The following is a 14679-nucleotide window of genomic DNA, read 5'->3' on the forward strand; positions in this document are numbered from 1 at the left end:
GTTCACAGTGAACAATGAACGGACCTTCAGCCAAGAATTAAAAAGTTCCTCTTCCTAGCTAGAAGACCCGAATCCGAGGCGGGAGGTTAAAATAATGAAAGTGGAGTCAAAATGTGCCATCACGTAAGTGGCGTCCCACTCCCAGTGAGTTCAGGCGCTCCAGAGTCTCCACTCCTGGAGTTTTCGGAACCACGGGTTCTCAAACTGCCCGCCCCATGGCACTGCTCTTGAAGGTCAAGATGGGCTACCGTCAACTCTATGAGCTACCCTTTGTACACCCTGGCGCTTCCTTCACTGTGTTTGCACCTGTCCACCACGCCAGACCATCCAGGCAACCCAGCGTATGAGGATAAATAGGAGAGGTGAGGGCTGGAGCCGAGAGAAGAGGTCCAGGACAATTTTCTATAGATACATTGGATTCAGTTGCTCCAATATGACTACTGTATTTTCCACCTGAAGACTGGTGGTGACCCAATTCACCATTTGCATTTTATTTTGAGTCACTTTTCCTATTTTTTCTTGAGCTAGTTGTTGACATTTTTTCACATCAAGTTCATCAAAATGGCTCATATTCTTCAGGGATTTTGTTTATAATCAAAAATGTTTTTTATTTTATCTTTTACCCTTTTTTTTCACCTTTTAAGAGCAAAAAATTGAATGCGCTGCTAAAATGTCTCAAACTTTGCAAAATGTACGTAGAATCGCTCCAAGAGGGGAAAGTTTTGCAACATTTTAAAGAGTTGCAATTCATGAATCAGACAAAACTCAAAGCCCCATCTACAATGACGGACATAAGAAACAGGCGAACGCATATAAATTAGACTTTAAAGAAAGCAAATAAAAAGAAGAATTAGGTGAAAATGAAAAACAGGTAAAAAAAACACCAAAAACTAGACAAAAAAAAAAAAGCGCAAACGCATTAATGAATCCGGCCCTTAGTGTCTGATTGCATATGCTGTCATTAATTTTTCTCACTATGCTAAACTGTAGAAAAATACAAAGAAAAAAACCTCTAAGCAAAGTGAAAAATAGACTGTCAATTTCACCCTTGACGTCAATGGGAAAAAAAATCAAAATAGTCCATCAAAAAACGCCGTGGACAGATAATTGCTGGGAGTCAATATAAAAAAATAAATAAATTAGAGTCAAACACTGCTCAAATCCATCAGAATTAGAGTCAATGAGACTTCTTTAAAGGGAACCTGTCAACAAATAAAAAACGAACAGTTATTTCTCTGATTTTATTTCCTCTGTTCCCCTGAGTATTGTGAATTTTTCTTTTTTTAAATCCACCATATGGTTCTAGAGATATGGGCCTTTGTATTCAGTGCTAATTTTTAATTGGTCTTTAGCAGGGGGCGTGGCTCACATGATCCTCAGGGGCGTGGCTTTTGGCTCCTCCCTTGTAAAGACCATAAAAAATTATCACTAAATAAAAAAAACCTGTATCTCTGAAACCGTATGGCAGATTTTAAAAAAGAAAAAAGCGAAATATTCAGGGGAGCAATGGGAAACAAAAACTGGCCAATTTTGACCTGGTTACAAGGTTCTTTTTTTTTTTTTTAAAGGAATTGTGTCTGGTTTGCAAATCAGCCCCATTGAAGAGAACTGAGCTGTAACAATAAGCATAACCCATGGTCAGGGGGTGGCGCTGTTTCTGAATGAAAGCTTCCACATTTTTCGAATTCTAGAAAACTCTTTTAAGTAATATAAAAGATGTTTTCTGCCACGGCAGATGCCTCAAGAAAAAGGGCTTACAGACAAATGACTAGCCTGCCGTCCACTTATCCGTACATGGTGGTTTACTGTGAATACAGCCGCATTATATTTCTCAAGCACGCCATGTTAATCTCACGGGCTTCTGTCCTGGCTTTTCTCTCTGCCTCAGGCAGTATAATTATAAAGTCTGCCCCTAGTTGTAATTACATTGCTGAACATCCAAGTTACACAACCTCATGGAATTAGGAGGCATCACTGATAGCGAACACTGACAACAAAGCCATGAGGACTTGATTCCAGCTCACCCAGTTGCTCTATGCTCATCCACCTGGGGCTCAGACACCGGCCTCGCCCTGGCCTCACATCAAAGAGAATAGAAAAAATTGGAGTCCGGCTCAACAGGACTGGATTTCCTTTTCTTTTATTTTTCAAAAGAAAATATAGTGCATACAAAAGAAAAATTTTCATGGTCGACATGACCCAGTCGACGCGTTTCGACTGCGTTAAACAGTCTTACTCATGACTTTTGTATGCACTATATTTTCTTTCGAAAAAGAAAAGAAAAGGAAAATCCAGTCCTGTTGAGCCGGACTCCAATTTTTTCTATTAACAAAGCCACAAGGCTTGTAAAGAAAAATGAACACGGACTGGAACAGGAATGATCAAATTACAACATCTGGCTCACACTTACCCCCTCAACCTGAAATGTCCATTCTTTCTCTTCAAAGTGGTCAGAGTGTGGGTCCTGCAAGAAAAATTAAATGGCAGGTCATCTGTCGGCTCCATTATTTTTCTGTTTTTTTTTCTATCGTCCACCTTTAGGAAAGGTCTCCACAATGATATAAAAATGTATAATATATATCATAGCTTATGGGGTAATGCAGGAGAGGACACATCTGGACATCTAGCACAACGTGTGAGCTCCATTCAGCATCTCCGGAGATGCTCCTTGTGGTGGTTTTCTCCGAAGTAGGATCCCCAGAGTTATGGAAACCCTTCTACGACATGATCCATAAAGCTGTTAGTGATCTAGCTTAGTGATGTGAATGCGTTAATGAGAACTCCTCTGGTGCTTAAGAGCACTGAAGGGACGGATGGGAACATCTCTGGTAATCTATGGCACAGATGGAACGTATAGATACATCCCTGGTGACCTAGAGCCAATAGTAATATCACAGTGGGTTTCTGTAGACCAGGGATAGGCAAACTCTCCATCACAATCAACAGTTGTTGACCTGTCAGTAGTAGATTATGGACTTCTCAATTTTATTCGCATCCCCAAGGCGCAAAAGAAATTGAAAGCTGTGATGAAGCTCAAGGGCCATCAGTCTGTGCCACATTGCATCTCCCGCAGGTTGTCGTGTCCATCAACTCCCATTGCCACCACACCACGTTTACTTCTATGATCCCGTCTCAACTAAGTAGCAAGTAGATTTTCACACCCTCCCAAGTTACAGGGGTTTTTCTTGCTCTTTACTGAGTCATTGACCGGGTTTAGGTCTTTATATAGGAAAATAATGGTTATTTTTAACTACTGTACTTCTCGCACTACTTATTGTTATCAGAAAGGGACATTATTAATACAGAATAAACAGAGAAAAACGCAAATAGCATAAAAAAGCACCTCTAATTTATTAATTTCATTTTTGCCCATATTAATGTCCTGGACCCATCTAACGCTGGATACATATGGACAGTAATAATTGTGCTCCCTTCTAGGGTTCTGACTAGGTTTTCATCCACAATTAGCACTGCATGCTATGGTATTCTTATCAACAAAACTAATAAATACATTTAAAAAAAACCTTTTTCCTTGAGAACGTAATATTACCCAAAACGCGCGTCGGGGAAGTGTGGTGCATCCATCTATACTTCCTCATCATTGGTAAGCACACATTTAACAATAAGTTGTATTTACCACTCTCAGGCTTATTTCAGGATATGGGTACCTTGATCCAATATTGCAATGATTGTTCCATGGCCATGGATTTCCCTGGTATTTAGTCCTTGTATTAATAAAAAAAACGATTTTGATGTGGTTTATGCCAGGCCTGTATATACTATTGGATATTGATGATTTTACACCATTTTCTCCTTTCAAGGCCTTTATTTAAATAGTGTGTTTGGATTTTTAATACTTCCAAATAAATTGAATTTTTTTTTTCATTTTTATTTTATATAAATTGTTATTTTAATATTATTTGACTGGTGGTTTGTGGCTACTCCAACAGTGGTCTTTTTTTGTGATCAGCAAAGCTAACGCAGACCCCATTGTAACAAGCGAACGTAGTTGTATGTGACCGTTCAGTAACAAGTGACCCATGGTCGCGGCATTTCTCCACCTTTTCCTAGCAGCCATGTTGATGCAGATACGAGTTACGAGTTCTTCTCCTGGAGGTTCTTTCATCCTCCTAATCACTTACTCTGTATAGTGTTGCTGTGATGTCCACATTTTCAGGAACAGCCCAGACAGCCGATCCACGGAAGGGGTCCTTGATGCCCGGCTGCCAGCTATGAGCCTGGGCAAAACAGTAGTGAAAACATAATTACAATCAGAAAATGAAGAACATCACGAAGGGGAAAGCGAGGACTGGACGGACATCAGAAGAGACAGAAAATGCATTAAAAAAAAATGGCCGGAAATGAGCACCAGCTTCATACAAAACATAATATTATAGACAAAAAGTGGTAAAAAAATCAATTTTACATAGATATGTAAGTGCTGACATCCTGATGAAGGCTATAAAGCTATATACAATGCAATGATAGAATACAATGGAACCTACTGAAAACAAAACAATCACCGTTTATGGTCTGTAAATACTTTGTTCTTAACAGAAATGTGGAAGCTCAGCTCCTTGTCACGCAAAACCAAACGTCCTTCTGTGGACGGGGAAGAGTTATGGAGCCTTAGGGGGTTTCTCAGGTGCAGACACATAGAGACGTGGCTGTGTTTACATGGAGTTTACACGGATGTCACGTGCAAGAATTCTAGATCTTGGAAGAACTATTTGTCGAAGCTTCTGTGCTTACAGCTCAATATAATATCTAGGTGTTATGGATACGGAGGTCCTGCAATGCCTGCACGTGAGGAAAGAGACATAGCGAATCAGAAGAACTGTACTTCATTTCTAATTGGAGGTATATGCTAATATTATTATTATTATTACTACACCTACTACATATTGGGATAGGGTCTTGGAGATGGGAAAACCCCTTTAGGGTCTGTGCACACGTTGCGGATTCACAGCTGTTTTCCATGCGTTGTACAGTACCATGTAAACCTATGGAAAACAAAATCCGCAGCGCACATGCTGCGGAAAAAAAAACGAGCGGAAACGCTTGTTTATTCTGCAGCATGTCAATTCTTTGTGCGGTTTCCGTTTACACTTGCTCCATTACAGGAATCCGCAGGTAGAATCCGCATAAAATTCGCGGTAAATCGCAGTGCTTTTTACCTGCGAATTTCTAAAAACAGGTGCGGAAAAATCCACAGAGGTTCCATCTACGTGTGCACATACCCTTAAGGTTTCCCTTCAATGGAACTTGTGTTTGCGCTGATGTTAATACCAGAGGATACCTGGACTCTGCAGTTATGGGGTCAGTAACATTACGTGGCCTTCACTTCGTGGCGGAGTTGTTGCAGTTTCTACCATTTCTCAATAATATCACTCACAGGTGATGGAGGCAGATTCAGGAAGAAGAAATGTCGTAAAGGTAGACAGCAGGGCAGGGGGGGCCAGATGCTATACACTGGGGGGGCGAGCGGCTGGATGTTATACATTGGGGCGAGGGGCCGGATGTTATACACCGGGGATGAGGGGTCGGGCGTTATAAACCGGGGGCGAGGGGTCAGATGTTATACACCAGGGGCAAGGGGCCAGATGTTATACACCGGGGGCGAGGGGCCGGATGTTATACACCGGGGGCAAGGGGTCAGATGTTATACACCAGGGGCAAGGGGTCAGATGTTATACACCAGGGGCAAGGGGCCAGATGTTATACCACGGGGGCGAGGGGCAGGATGTTATACACCGGGGGCGAGGGGTTGGATGTTATACACCGGGGGCGAGGGGCCGGATATTATACACTGGGGGCAAGGGGCCGGATATTATACACTGGGGGCAAGGGACCAGATGTTATACACCGAGGGGTATGAGAGGCCGGATGTTATACATCAGGGGCGAGGGGTCGGATGTTATACACCGGGTGCGAGGGGTCGGATGTTATACACCAGGGGCAAGGGGCCGGATATTATACACTGTGGGCAAGGGGCCGGATATTATACACTGGGGGCAAGTGGCTTGATATTACACACGGGACAAGGGGCCGGATATTATACACTGGGGGCATGGGGCTGGATATTATACACTGGGGGCTAGGGGCTGGATATTATACACTGGGGGTAAGGGACCAGATGTTATACACCGAGGGGTGTGAGAGGCCAGATGTTATACATCGGGGGCGAGGGGTCGGATGTTATACACCGGGGACGAGGGGTCAGATGTTATACACCGGGGGCGAGGGGCCGGATATTATACACTGGGGGCAAGGGGCCGGATATTATACACTGGGGGCAAGTGGCTTGATATTACACACTGGGGACAAGGGGCCGGATATTATACACTGGGGGCATGGGGCTGGATATTATACACTGGGGGCAAGGGGCTGGATATTATACACTGGGGGTAAGGGACCAGATGTTATACACCGAGGGGTGTGAGAGGCCAGATGTTATACATCGGGGGCGAGGGGTCGGATGTTATACCCCGGGGACGAGGGGTCAGATGTTATACACCGGGGGCGAGGGGCTGGATATTATACACTGGGGGTAAGGGACCAGATGTTATACACCGAGGGGTGTGAGAGGCCAGATGTTATACATCGGGGGCGAGGGGTCGGATGTTATACCCCGGGGACGAGGGGTCAGATGTTATACACCGGGGGCGAGGGGCCGGATATTATACACTGGGGGCAAGGGGCCGGATATTATACACTGGGGGCAAGTGGCTTGATATTACACACTGGGGACAAGGGGCCGGATATTATACACTGGGGGCATGGGGCTGGATATTATACACTGGGGGCAAGGGGCTGGATATTATACACTGGGGGTAAGGGACCAGATGTTATACACCGAGGGGTGTGAGAGGCCAGATGTTATACATCGGGGGCGAGGGGTCGGATGTTATACCCCGGGGACGAGGGGTCAGATGTTATACACCGGGGGCGAGGGGCTGGATATTATACACTGGGGGTAAGGGACCAGATGTTATACACCGAGGGGTGTGAGAGGCCAGATGTTATACATCGGGGGCGAGGGGTCAGATGTTATACCCCGGGGACGAGGGGTCAGATGTTATACACCGGGGGCGAGGGGCCGGATTTTATACACTGGGGGCAAGGGACCAGATGTTATACACCGAGGGGTGTGAGAGGCCGGATGTTATTCATTAAGGGGCAAGGTGCGGGATGTTACACTAGATGTTATGGAACTAGAGCAGGGGTCCCCAACTCCAGTCCTCAAGGCCCACCAACAGGTCATGTTTTCAGGATTTCCTTTGCATTGCACAGGTGATGCAATTATTACCTGGGCAAGACTAAGGAAATCCTGAAAACATGACATGTTGGTGGGCCTTGAGGACTGGAGTTGGGGACCTCTGAACTAGAGGAACTAGATGTTATGCATGGGGGTGTGTGAGGGTCCGGATGTTATGTACTGGGGGGTGAGGGGCCGGATGTTATACACGGGAGGGGGGGTTTGGCGGATGTTATATATGGGGGTGCTGTGAGGGGCCGTATATTATACACTGGGGGTGAGGGTAAATGACCAGATGCTATACATGGGGGGAGTGAGGGGTCAGATGTTATACACCGGGGGCGAAGGGCTGGATCTTAAACACTATTAGCCATCTATATGACCATGTCATTGCTCAGATGTCCATGTTTTGCAGCTCACAATACAGCATTTTTGGACTGCATCAATGTGTTCACTAGTAAACGTGAAGGAGAGGACATGGGCTGCTAAGTACCAATAATTTAGTTATAAGAATAAAAACGTCTAAACTAACAGAACAAAAGCTTTATTACTACAAACACTGGACCATTTAGGTGTAAGTAGATGCATCAGGCTGTAATTTACAGCGCACATTGGGACATTTATATGGTAACAGTTAAAAAATCTTCTTTTTTCATAAATCTTCTCAGATTGTGACGATAATATTGAGATAATTGACAAAATTGTTATAGGAAATGGAAGCCGTCAGTGCTTTTACATAATACAAGGCAGTGTACGTGACAGATTGTCTAGATCACAGCTATAGAATTCAATAGTCGTCAAGTTCAAGATTGAGAAACCTCCAGCAAGCAAGATCCGAGAAATGGAGTCCCCCTCGGATGATCTGCACCATAAGGAGACGACTCATGGATACAAGTCTGGCGTGCACCTCGATAATCTGTGCTTCATGCATTTTTTGGCAACAATCTGAACCTGACGATTATGAAAGGAACAGATGAAAGTGTAATATGCATGGGAGCGTCCCGACTGTCCCCAATGTCTACTGTCAAGGGAAAGACGGATTGAGGTGTTGGTTTCAAGATGTCGGGGTCAGTGGCGTCTGGCAACCGTATTCTGCCCCTCTTCACTTCCAAATAAACATACACAACTGGCAAATCCGAGTCTACGGGATTATATTTCAATAATCTAAAGTAGCATTACAAATCATAGGAAACATGCCATCAACGAGCATAAGAGGAGGACAAAACATGATGAAATAAGTTGAGTAATTACCCTAATGGAAAGAGTACGGGCAGGGGCGCAAATAAAAATCCTAATGTCCCATAGAAATGGTCCTCATAAATCCTCATCTTCTATGACATCAACTGATCAGATTCCCGCAATTGTGTTGCGGGAACCCAAACGGGGTGATAAAGGGAGCACCACATCTGTCCATGTTCACCACAGAATCTAATGGGTTAAACTGCTGCCCTCATTTGCCAAAGGGGGTGTCTGCTGTGAAAAATAGTGAACACTCGTCAGTTATGGAGTGGGGTCAACACAGGGTCCCGTTCGATACAACTTATACTGGTTTGCTCCAAACACATGACAAGCAGTAGCAGGACAACTCGGCAGCAGGTTCCTCCCAACTCATAATCGGTCATGTAGCTGCCCCCATTGGTGGTACACCACTGAGCACCAGGGATGGCTTTCCAGAAGTATAAGATGTCCATAGGGAAACTTAACAGGAAACTCGGAAGTGGCTTTGTTAAGCTATTGGGGGGAAAAAGCCACATTTTTTTGTCTGTTTCTAAGAAAATGGGCCGGGATGAGCCATGGCTTACCAGATTTCCAATAATTTGCGACCAACATTTTTGAACGTTATAATGGAAATCTACATCAGCTAATAAATAACCCCTTAATAAATTCCGGGCTTCGTCATTCAGCCGCCGGCTTCTGGTACATAAAACAACGGTCTAAATAAATTGTCACCAGGGGACGAAAGGCAGATCAAGAACAGTTACTGCTGGCAAAAATGGCTACCTTGGAGCAGACTCTTCTGTTCCTGCGAGTCCATACGATCACTATTTTGTCCGGTTGCCTAGAAAATAAAATGAAAAAGCCATAAGTAAATACACAGGGCTTAGCATAGGCACAGGTAGGGATTTCATCTGTAGATTAACGAAAAATGTAAACATTGGAAATTAATCTAAATCTGTCATTGTGCACCCCGTAAAATTTGCAACGGTGACGTGGTCCTACTCAACTGATTAATTCACCACATGGAGCAAATTTTCTAGCAGAGATACAGATAGCTACAGTGTAAGATACAAACCATAGACAGATGTGGCGCTGTCTTTTGAGGACAGCCGCCATGTGTTTCCTTTTGCGTTGGGTTTTACCGACGACTTTGGATGCAACACCAGCCAAAGATCATTGTGTGCTGCCACCAGATCGCCCATGAATGGGGACCCTCATGATGAGCAAGTTGCAAAAAAGCCTAACTGGTTCTTACTCTTTGCGACTTGCTTGTCATGGTCCTGGCACCTTACCGGTCGCACTATAACCCCATGCTGTTGCACTATGCTGCAATGTAACACCGATATTTGGCTGCATGGTCTGTGTCGCAGCCAAAGTTTCTGCGTTGCCCAAGCCTTAAACTATTATTTTCCTGCAAAAATAAGGCAATGAGGACTGTACTTGAAGGAAGAAAAACACTGATAAACAGGATATATTTGCATTATTGCCTTTCCATGGTACATTGACCGGTCACGGGGACCCATCTGGCAAACTTGGGGACCATTGTTAAGCCTCTAGCTGCCATGAGAGCCAATCGAAAACCTGCAAATATTGCGAGGGGTCGATGGCTGGACAAATGAAGGCCCTGTCCCTCTGTTAAACACCTTAGATGCCTGGGTTGCTTTTGATCTTGGAGTCTAAGGGGTTATAGCATCCAGATCTCTGCTGTTGGCACTTGCCGAGAGAGTACGTGGTCTTGTGAGTGCATTGGTCAGTACCGAGTAATAGATTTATCTATCATTCATAATTAAGGGTTTAGAAGAAGTCATGCAAGCTCCGAACTCAGAATTTGGAAATAGTGGTTTGCGCGATACATCATTCATTTCCCTTTTTCCTGCTCTGCAAATACATTTCTGCTTTTCTTTAAGGTACTGATACATAAAGCACCAAGGGTGGGGTGTAACTTAGCTGCAGCGAGGAAGCTGCTGCACTCTCGCTTAGTATTGGGCCTTGGACTAGGTTCACACATTCGATTTTTGTAGCCTGAATAAGAGCTAAACAATGGTCAAATATCGAAATGTGTCCCCAAGTCATCATGCAGCAAATTATTTTGAAACTTTTGTGAAACAATGAGGATCTATCTTCAAGGACCCTCGAAAATATGAGAATGAGACTGATGCAACATTCCAGCCAGGGAGAAGCATCGGGATCTGCTCTGAAGATACATCGTGTCCCGTTTCTTCCAAAGGTTGGTGGGGACCTTGTGGTCACTTGCTGTGAAGGGAACTGATCTTTTTAAATTTAAATTAAGATAATTACAAAAGTTGTCTCCTTCCACACAGTGCAGTCCTCACTACTCCATGACCTTTGGATAAAGAGCCTGGTAAGGTCAAGACATCAACCATGTCGCCATGAGGCTAGGGTCATACGACAGTATCAGGCCGATTATGCTAATCACACACTGATCAGACTCTGAGTTTGATCAAAGTGTGATCCGATTTTCTTGGACAAGGAGAAGATGGAAAATAAAATTCCTCCATCTTCTCAGTCCGTGAAAATCGCACAAAAACTGCTTTGGATATGCCAGACATGTCACCCTTTGGATTAAAGGGTTATTCTCATAATTTGTTTTTAGGAGCACACCGCTCCCCTGCCTCCCGGCTTCCTATTTGCCAGGGAGCAATGTGCTCCTGATGAATGACTTTTTGGACCAGTGCTCCTAATGATTGACTTTTTGGACTGGTGCTCCTGATGATTGACTTTTTGGACTGGTGCTCCTGATGATTGACTTTTTGGACCAGTGCTCCTGATGAATGACTTTTTGGACCAGTGCTCCTGATGAATGACTTTTTGGACTGGTGCTCTTGATGAATGACTTTTTTGGACTGGTGCTCTTGATGAATGACTTTTTGGACCAGTGCTCCAGATGATTGACTTTTTGGACCAGTGCTCCTAATGATTGACTTTTTGGACCAGTGTTCCTGATAATTTACTTTTTGGAGCAGTGGTATGGTCACACTGCTGCCCTGAACTGTGCTTTCCCCAACCTCGCCTCTGCCGCATTGTAAGAAGATGGCTAGGCTGCTCGAGCTGGCCAGCTTCAGAACCGCTCTTACAAGCTCTACTAACAAAAATCTTGTAAGCCCTCCTTGCCTGGGAGACTGGCTATTATTGATAGACTGCAGAGGTGGCTGGTAACCTAGGCAACTAGCAGTAAATAATAATTAAAAATCCTTCCATTTCTGGATTTTTATTTGCCAAGTATTTGCTTTTCCAAGGACGTTGCACCTTTATCAATTTAGAATGTAGAGAATGTCGTGATTTAAACTACTTATACAGTCCTATAGGGGTTAAAGTCCCTTTAAAACTTTTATAGGGAGTATATATTTCCCTTCTTTACTTGGGCAGATAAACAGCGTCATTTCATCTATAAATGAAGGCTCCTCGGTGCACCGTTCCACACCATCAATCAAAATATCACGGACCCCTCAGGGACGGACACAGGCAGTAGAGGGTCCCTGTGAAAAACAGTAATAGGGCCCTTTTCAGTTCAATATTGTGTCTGTGACTGAAGCCGCTTTGTAGGTGGACGGCACCCCTTTAACCTTTGGGCCCCTGTCTGGCTGCCCAGCTTGCATCAATGATTGACAGGGCTTGTTGAGCATCTCCGGAATTGAAACTCTGGTGCCGCAGTGTCAGTGCAGACGTATGAGAGCACCTGGTTTCTTAGGTGTCAGTGCGGACATCTTGGACGCAGGACTAGAATTTCTGTTTCCAATGGCCAGCCCGCAGAAGGCAAGCGGAAGGAAGCCGGTACAGCGACTATACATGATAAATGTAAAGTCATCATTTAGTGGCCGAGTGGAGAGTCGTCCATTTATTCTAAAAGAAAACAGTAGTTGTTGCCCATAGCAACCAATCAGAGCGCAGCTTTCCATTTTTAAACTGCTCTTGTAAAATGAAAGCTGTGCTGTGATTGGTTGCTATGGGCAACAAAGTCAAGCCTTCGTATTTAAACAGTTTTGATAGGCGTCCCATTACTGAATATTGTCGTACGCGGGTAACACAGGGTCCCGCCATTAAGGTTATCAGGTGCTGAAGATATCAGAAGCGCGGAAATGTGAAAATGCCGCAGGCAGAGTCCCAGAACGCTCACCTGTAGCTTCAACATAGCAGAAATCAAGACAGGTCCCAACAGGTTTCCATGTTACTAGGCCTGACATAGCGACTGCATCGCCGCACAGCGAATACACTCAGTCCTCGCACATACGGAGAATTGGACTTTCCTCATAGTAGATAGTAAAAAAATATATAATTGGGATTAAGTATATGTGGGAAAATAGTGATCAAGGGAAGAAATACAAAGCACCGAAAGACAGGAAGAAACTCTTTGGACCCAATTTATCATTTATGTTTTTGTTTTGTTATTTATAAATAGAATCTGTCAGCAGCTTATTGTTATTTAATCTGAGAGCAGCATAATATAGGGCAAGAGATCCCAATTCCAGGGATGTGTCACTTACTAGGCTGTGTGCTGTAGCTTCAATACAATCAGTATTTTATAAGCAGCAGATTATTTGTCAGGACTAGGGTCTCACGTGCAAACCAGTCCAGCTAATCTACGTAATCCCGCCCTGACCACTGATTGGCAGCTTGCTCATAGTGTATACAGGAAGCTGCCAGTCAGGGATGTGGGTGGGGTTATATACAGCTCAGCACTGCTACATCTTCAGCAGAGAAAACAGGAATTCTATCAAAACTACAGCAAGCAGCCCGGTAAGTGACACATTGTTGGAATCAGAGTCTCTGCCACTATGCAATGCTGATCTAAGATGACATAGCAAAAACCTTGTGACAGATTCCCTTTAAGTCACTTAGAAGTGCTCCAAGGAAATGTGGGATAAAATGGATTATTTTCTTTTATAATAAAGCAGAAGTTTATAATTTATGACATGTGAAACTCATTGCAGGACATTCTGTTTCACATAAATATATAAATAATACAATACATAGTATATATATATATATATATATATATATATATATATATATATATATATATATCCTACTGTACAGAATTACATCAGAAGACTTTCTAAAGCAGCAAAGATTTTTCTTCCGTCTGATTTTCCAGTGAAGTCTTCTCCTGCCGTCCTCATACCTCAGAGATGACTTTATTAGATTAAAATTAGCTTTTCTAAATTTACCAGTCTCGGCTGATCCCGCGTAACCCTGCCATTGTAAACCAGCCTGGACCTTAAACTATGCCGTTGTGACTGCACATTCCCAAATTCTCCAGCAGAATAATTAGTGTCTATCGGCCGCACAGACACCGCGCAGCATCTACAAGATGTCCTAAAAGAAAGATTTCCTGGGTTCAGCTACAGTCACTGACTTGTTCCCTAAGGGGCTGCAGGATACACAGTAGTCAAATAGATTTATATAGCAAATATTTGCTAAGTGATTAAAGTGTTATTCCCAAGATAGCGAGCTTCCCCTAGTAATACGACTGCCGATAACTTGTTGATCACTGGAGGATCGACTGTACGGACCCCTAACGATCCCGAAAACGGAGTTCTGAACCCGTTCTTGAATTAAATAGAGGGGCACATGCATACCCTCCGCGCCATTCATCGTCTATGGGGCTGCTGAGAATGGCAGAGCACCAGGGTCAGACATATCATTGGCACAACCAGTGGCCAAGAGTAAACGAGGCCTCACAGATATATAAAGGAGTGTAGTATGATGAGACATTGGGCTGCAAAGGGCCCATATACTGTGCCCACTTCTGTCTGTGACTCCGCCCCTGCGGAGCCCTGTTCTTGACTTTCTCCAGAAGTCCCATAGACAATTAATGGAGTAGAGGCCAAACATGTTCATCTTTGCGCCATTCAAAATGGGGCTCTGTTGTCGTTGTTTCAGAACCCCGTTCTTGGGATCCCTGTGGATCAGCATAGTATGGGTACGAGTCCGCTCACCTATTAGTCCAAATAGGACGCCAACAACCTGCAGAGCACGGTCATAAGTGACACCGTGCAGGAGAAACACACTGATCAGGACACGGTACTTTACCAGTGCTGAGGCCCCATCCTTTTAGGATCGGTGGGGGATCCAGAAGTTGGACGTCCACCAATCATAACGTCTCTCCAAACCTAGAAAGACTATCAATACGTGGTCCTTTAGTTATGCAAATTAGTTCTCCTCTAAAAGTGAAGAAAATCTCA

General features: G+C 44.0%; 1 protein-coding gene across 1 annotated transcript in view; it reads right to left on the reverse strand.

The window, feature by feature from the left end:
* LOC138648570 (uro-adherence factor A-like) overlaps positions 1-14679 on the reverse strand; it is a 92221-nt gene that overhangs the window by 40375 nt on the left and 37167 nt on the right. Inside the window, exons 2-4 of the mRNA XM_069738349.1 lie at positions 9260-9317; positions 4143-4238; positions 2411-2464 (exon numbers count right to left, since the gene is read on the reverse strand). Coding sequence (XP_069594450.1) covers positions 2411-2464; positions 4143-4238; positions 9260-9317 — 208 coding nt within the window. The remainder of the gene's footprint in view (positions 1-2410; positions 2465-4142; positions 4239-9259; positions 9318-14679) is intronic.

The sequence above is a fragment of the Ranitomeya imitator genome, chromosome 9, assembly GCF_032444005.1.
Source record: "Ranitomeya imitator isolate aRanImi1 chromosome 9, aRanImi1.pri, whole genome shotgun sequence".
NCBI classification, from domain to species: domain Eukaryota; kingdom Metazoa; phylum Chordata; class Amphibia; order Anura; family Dendrobatidae; genus Ranitomeya; species Ranitomeya imitator.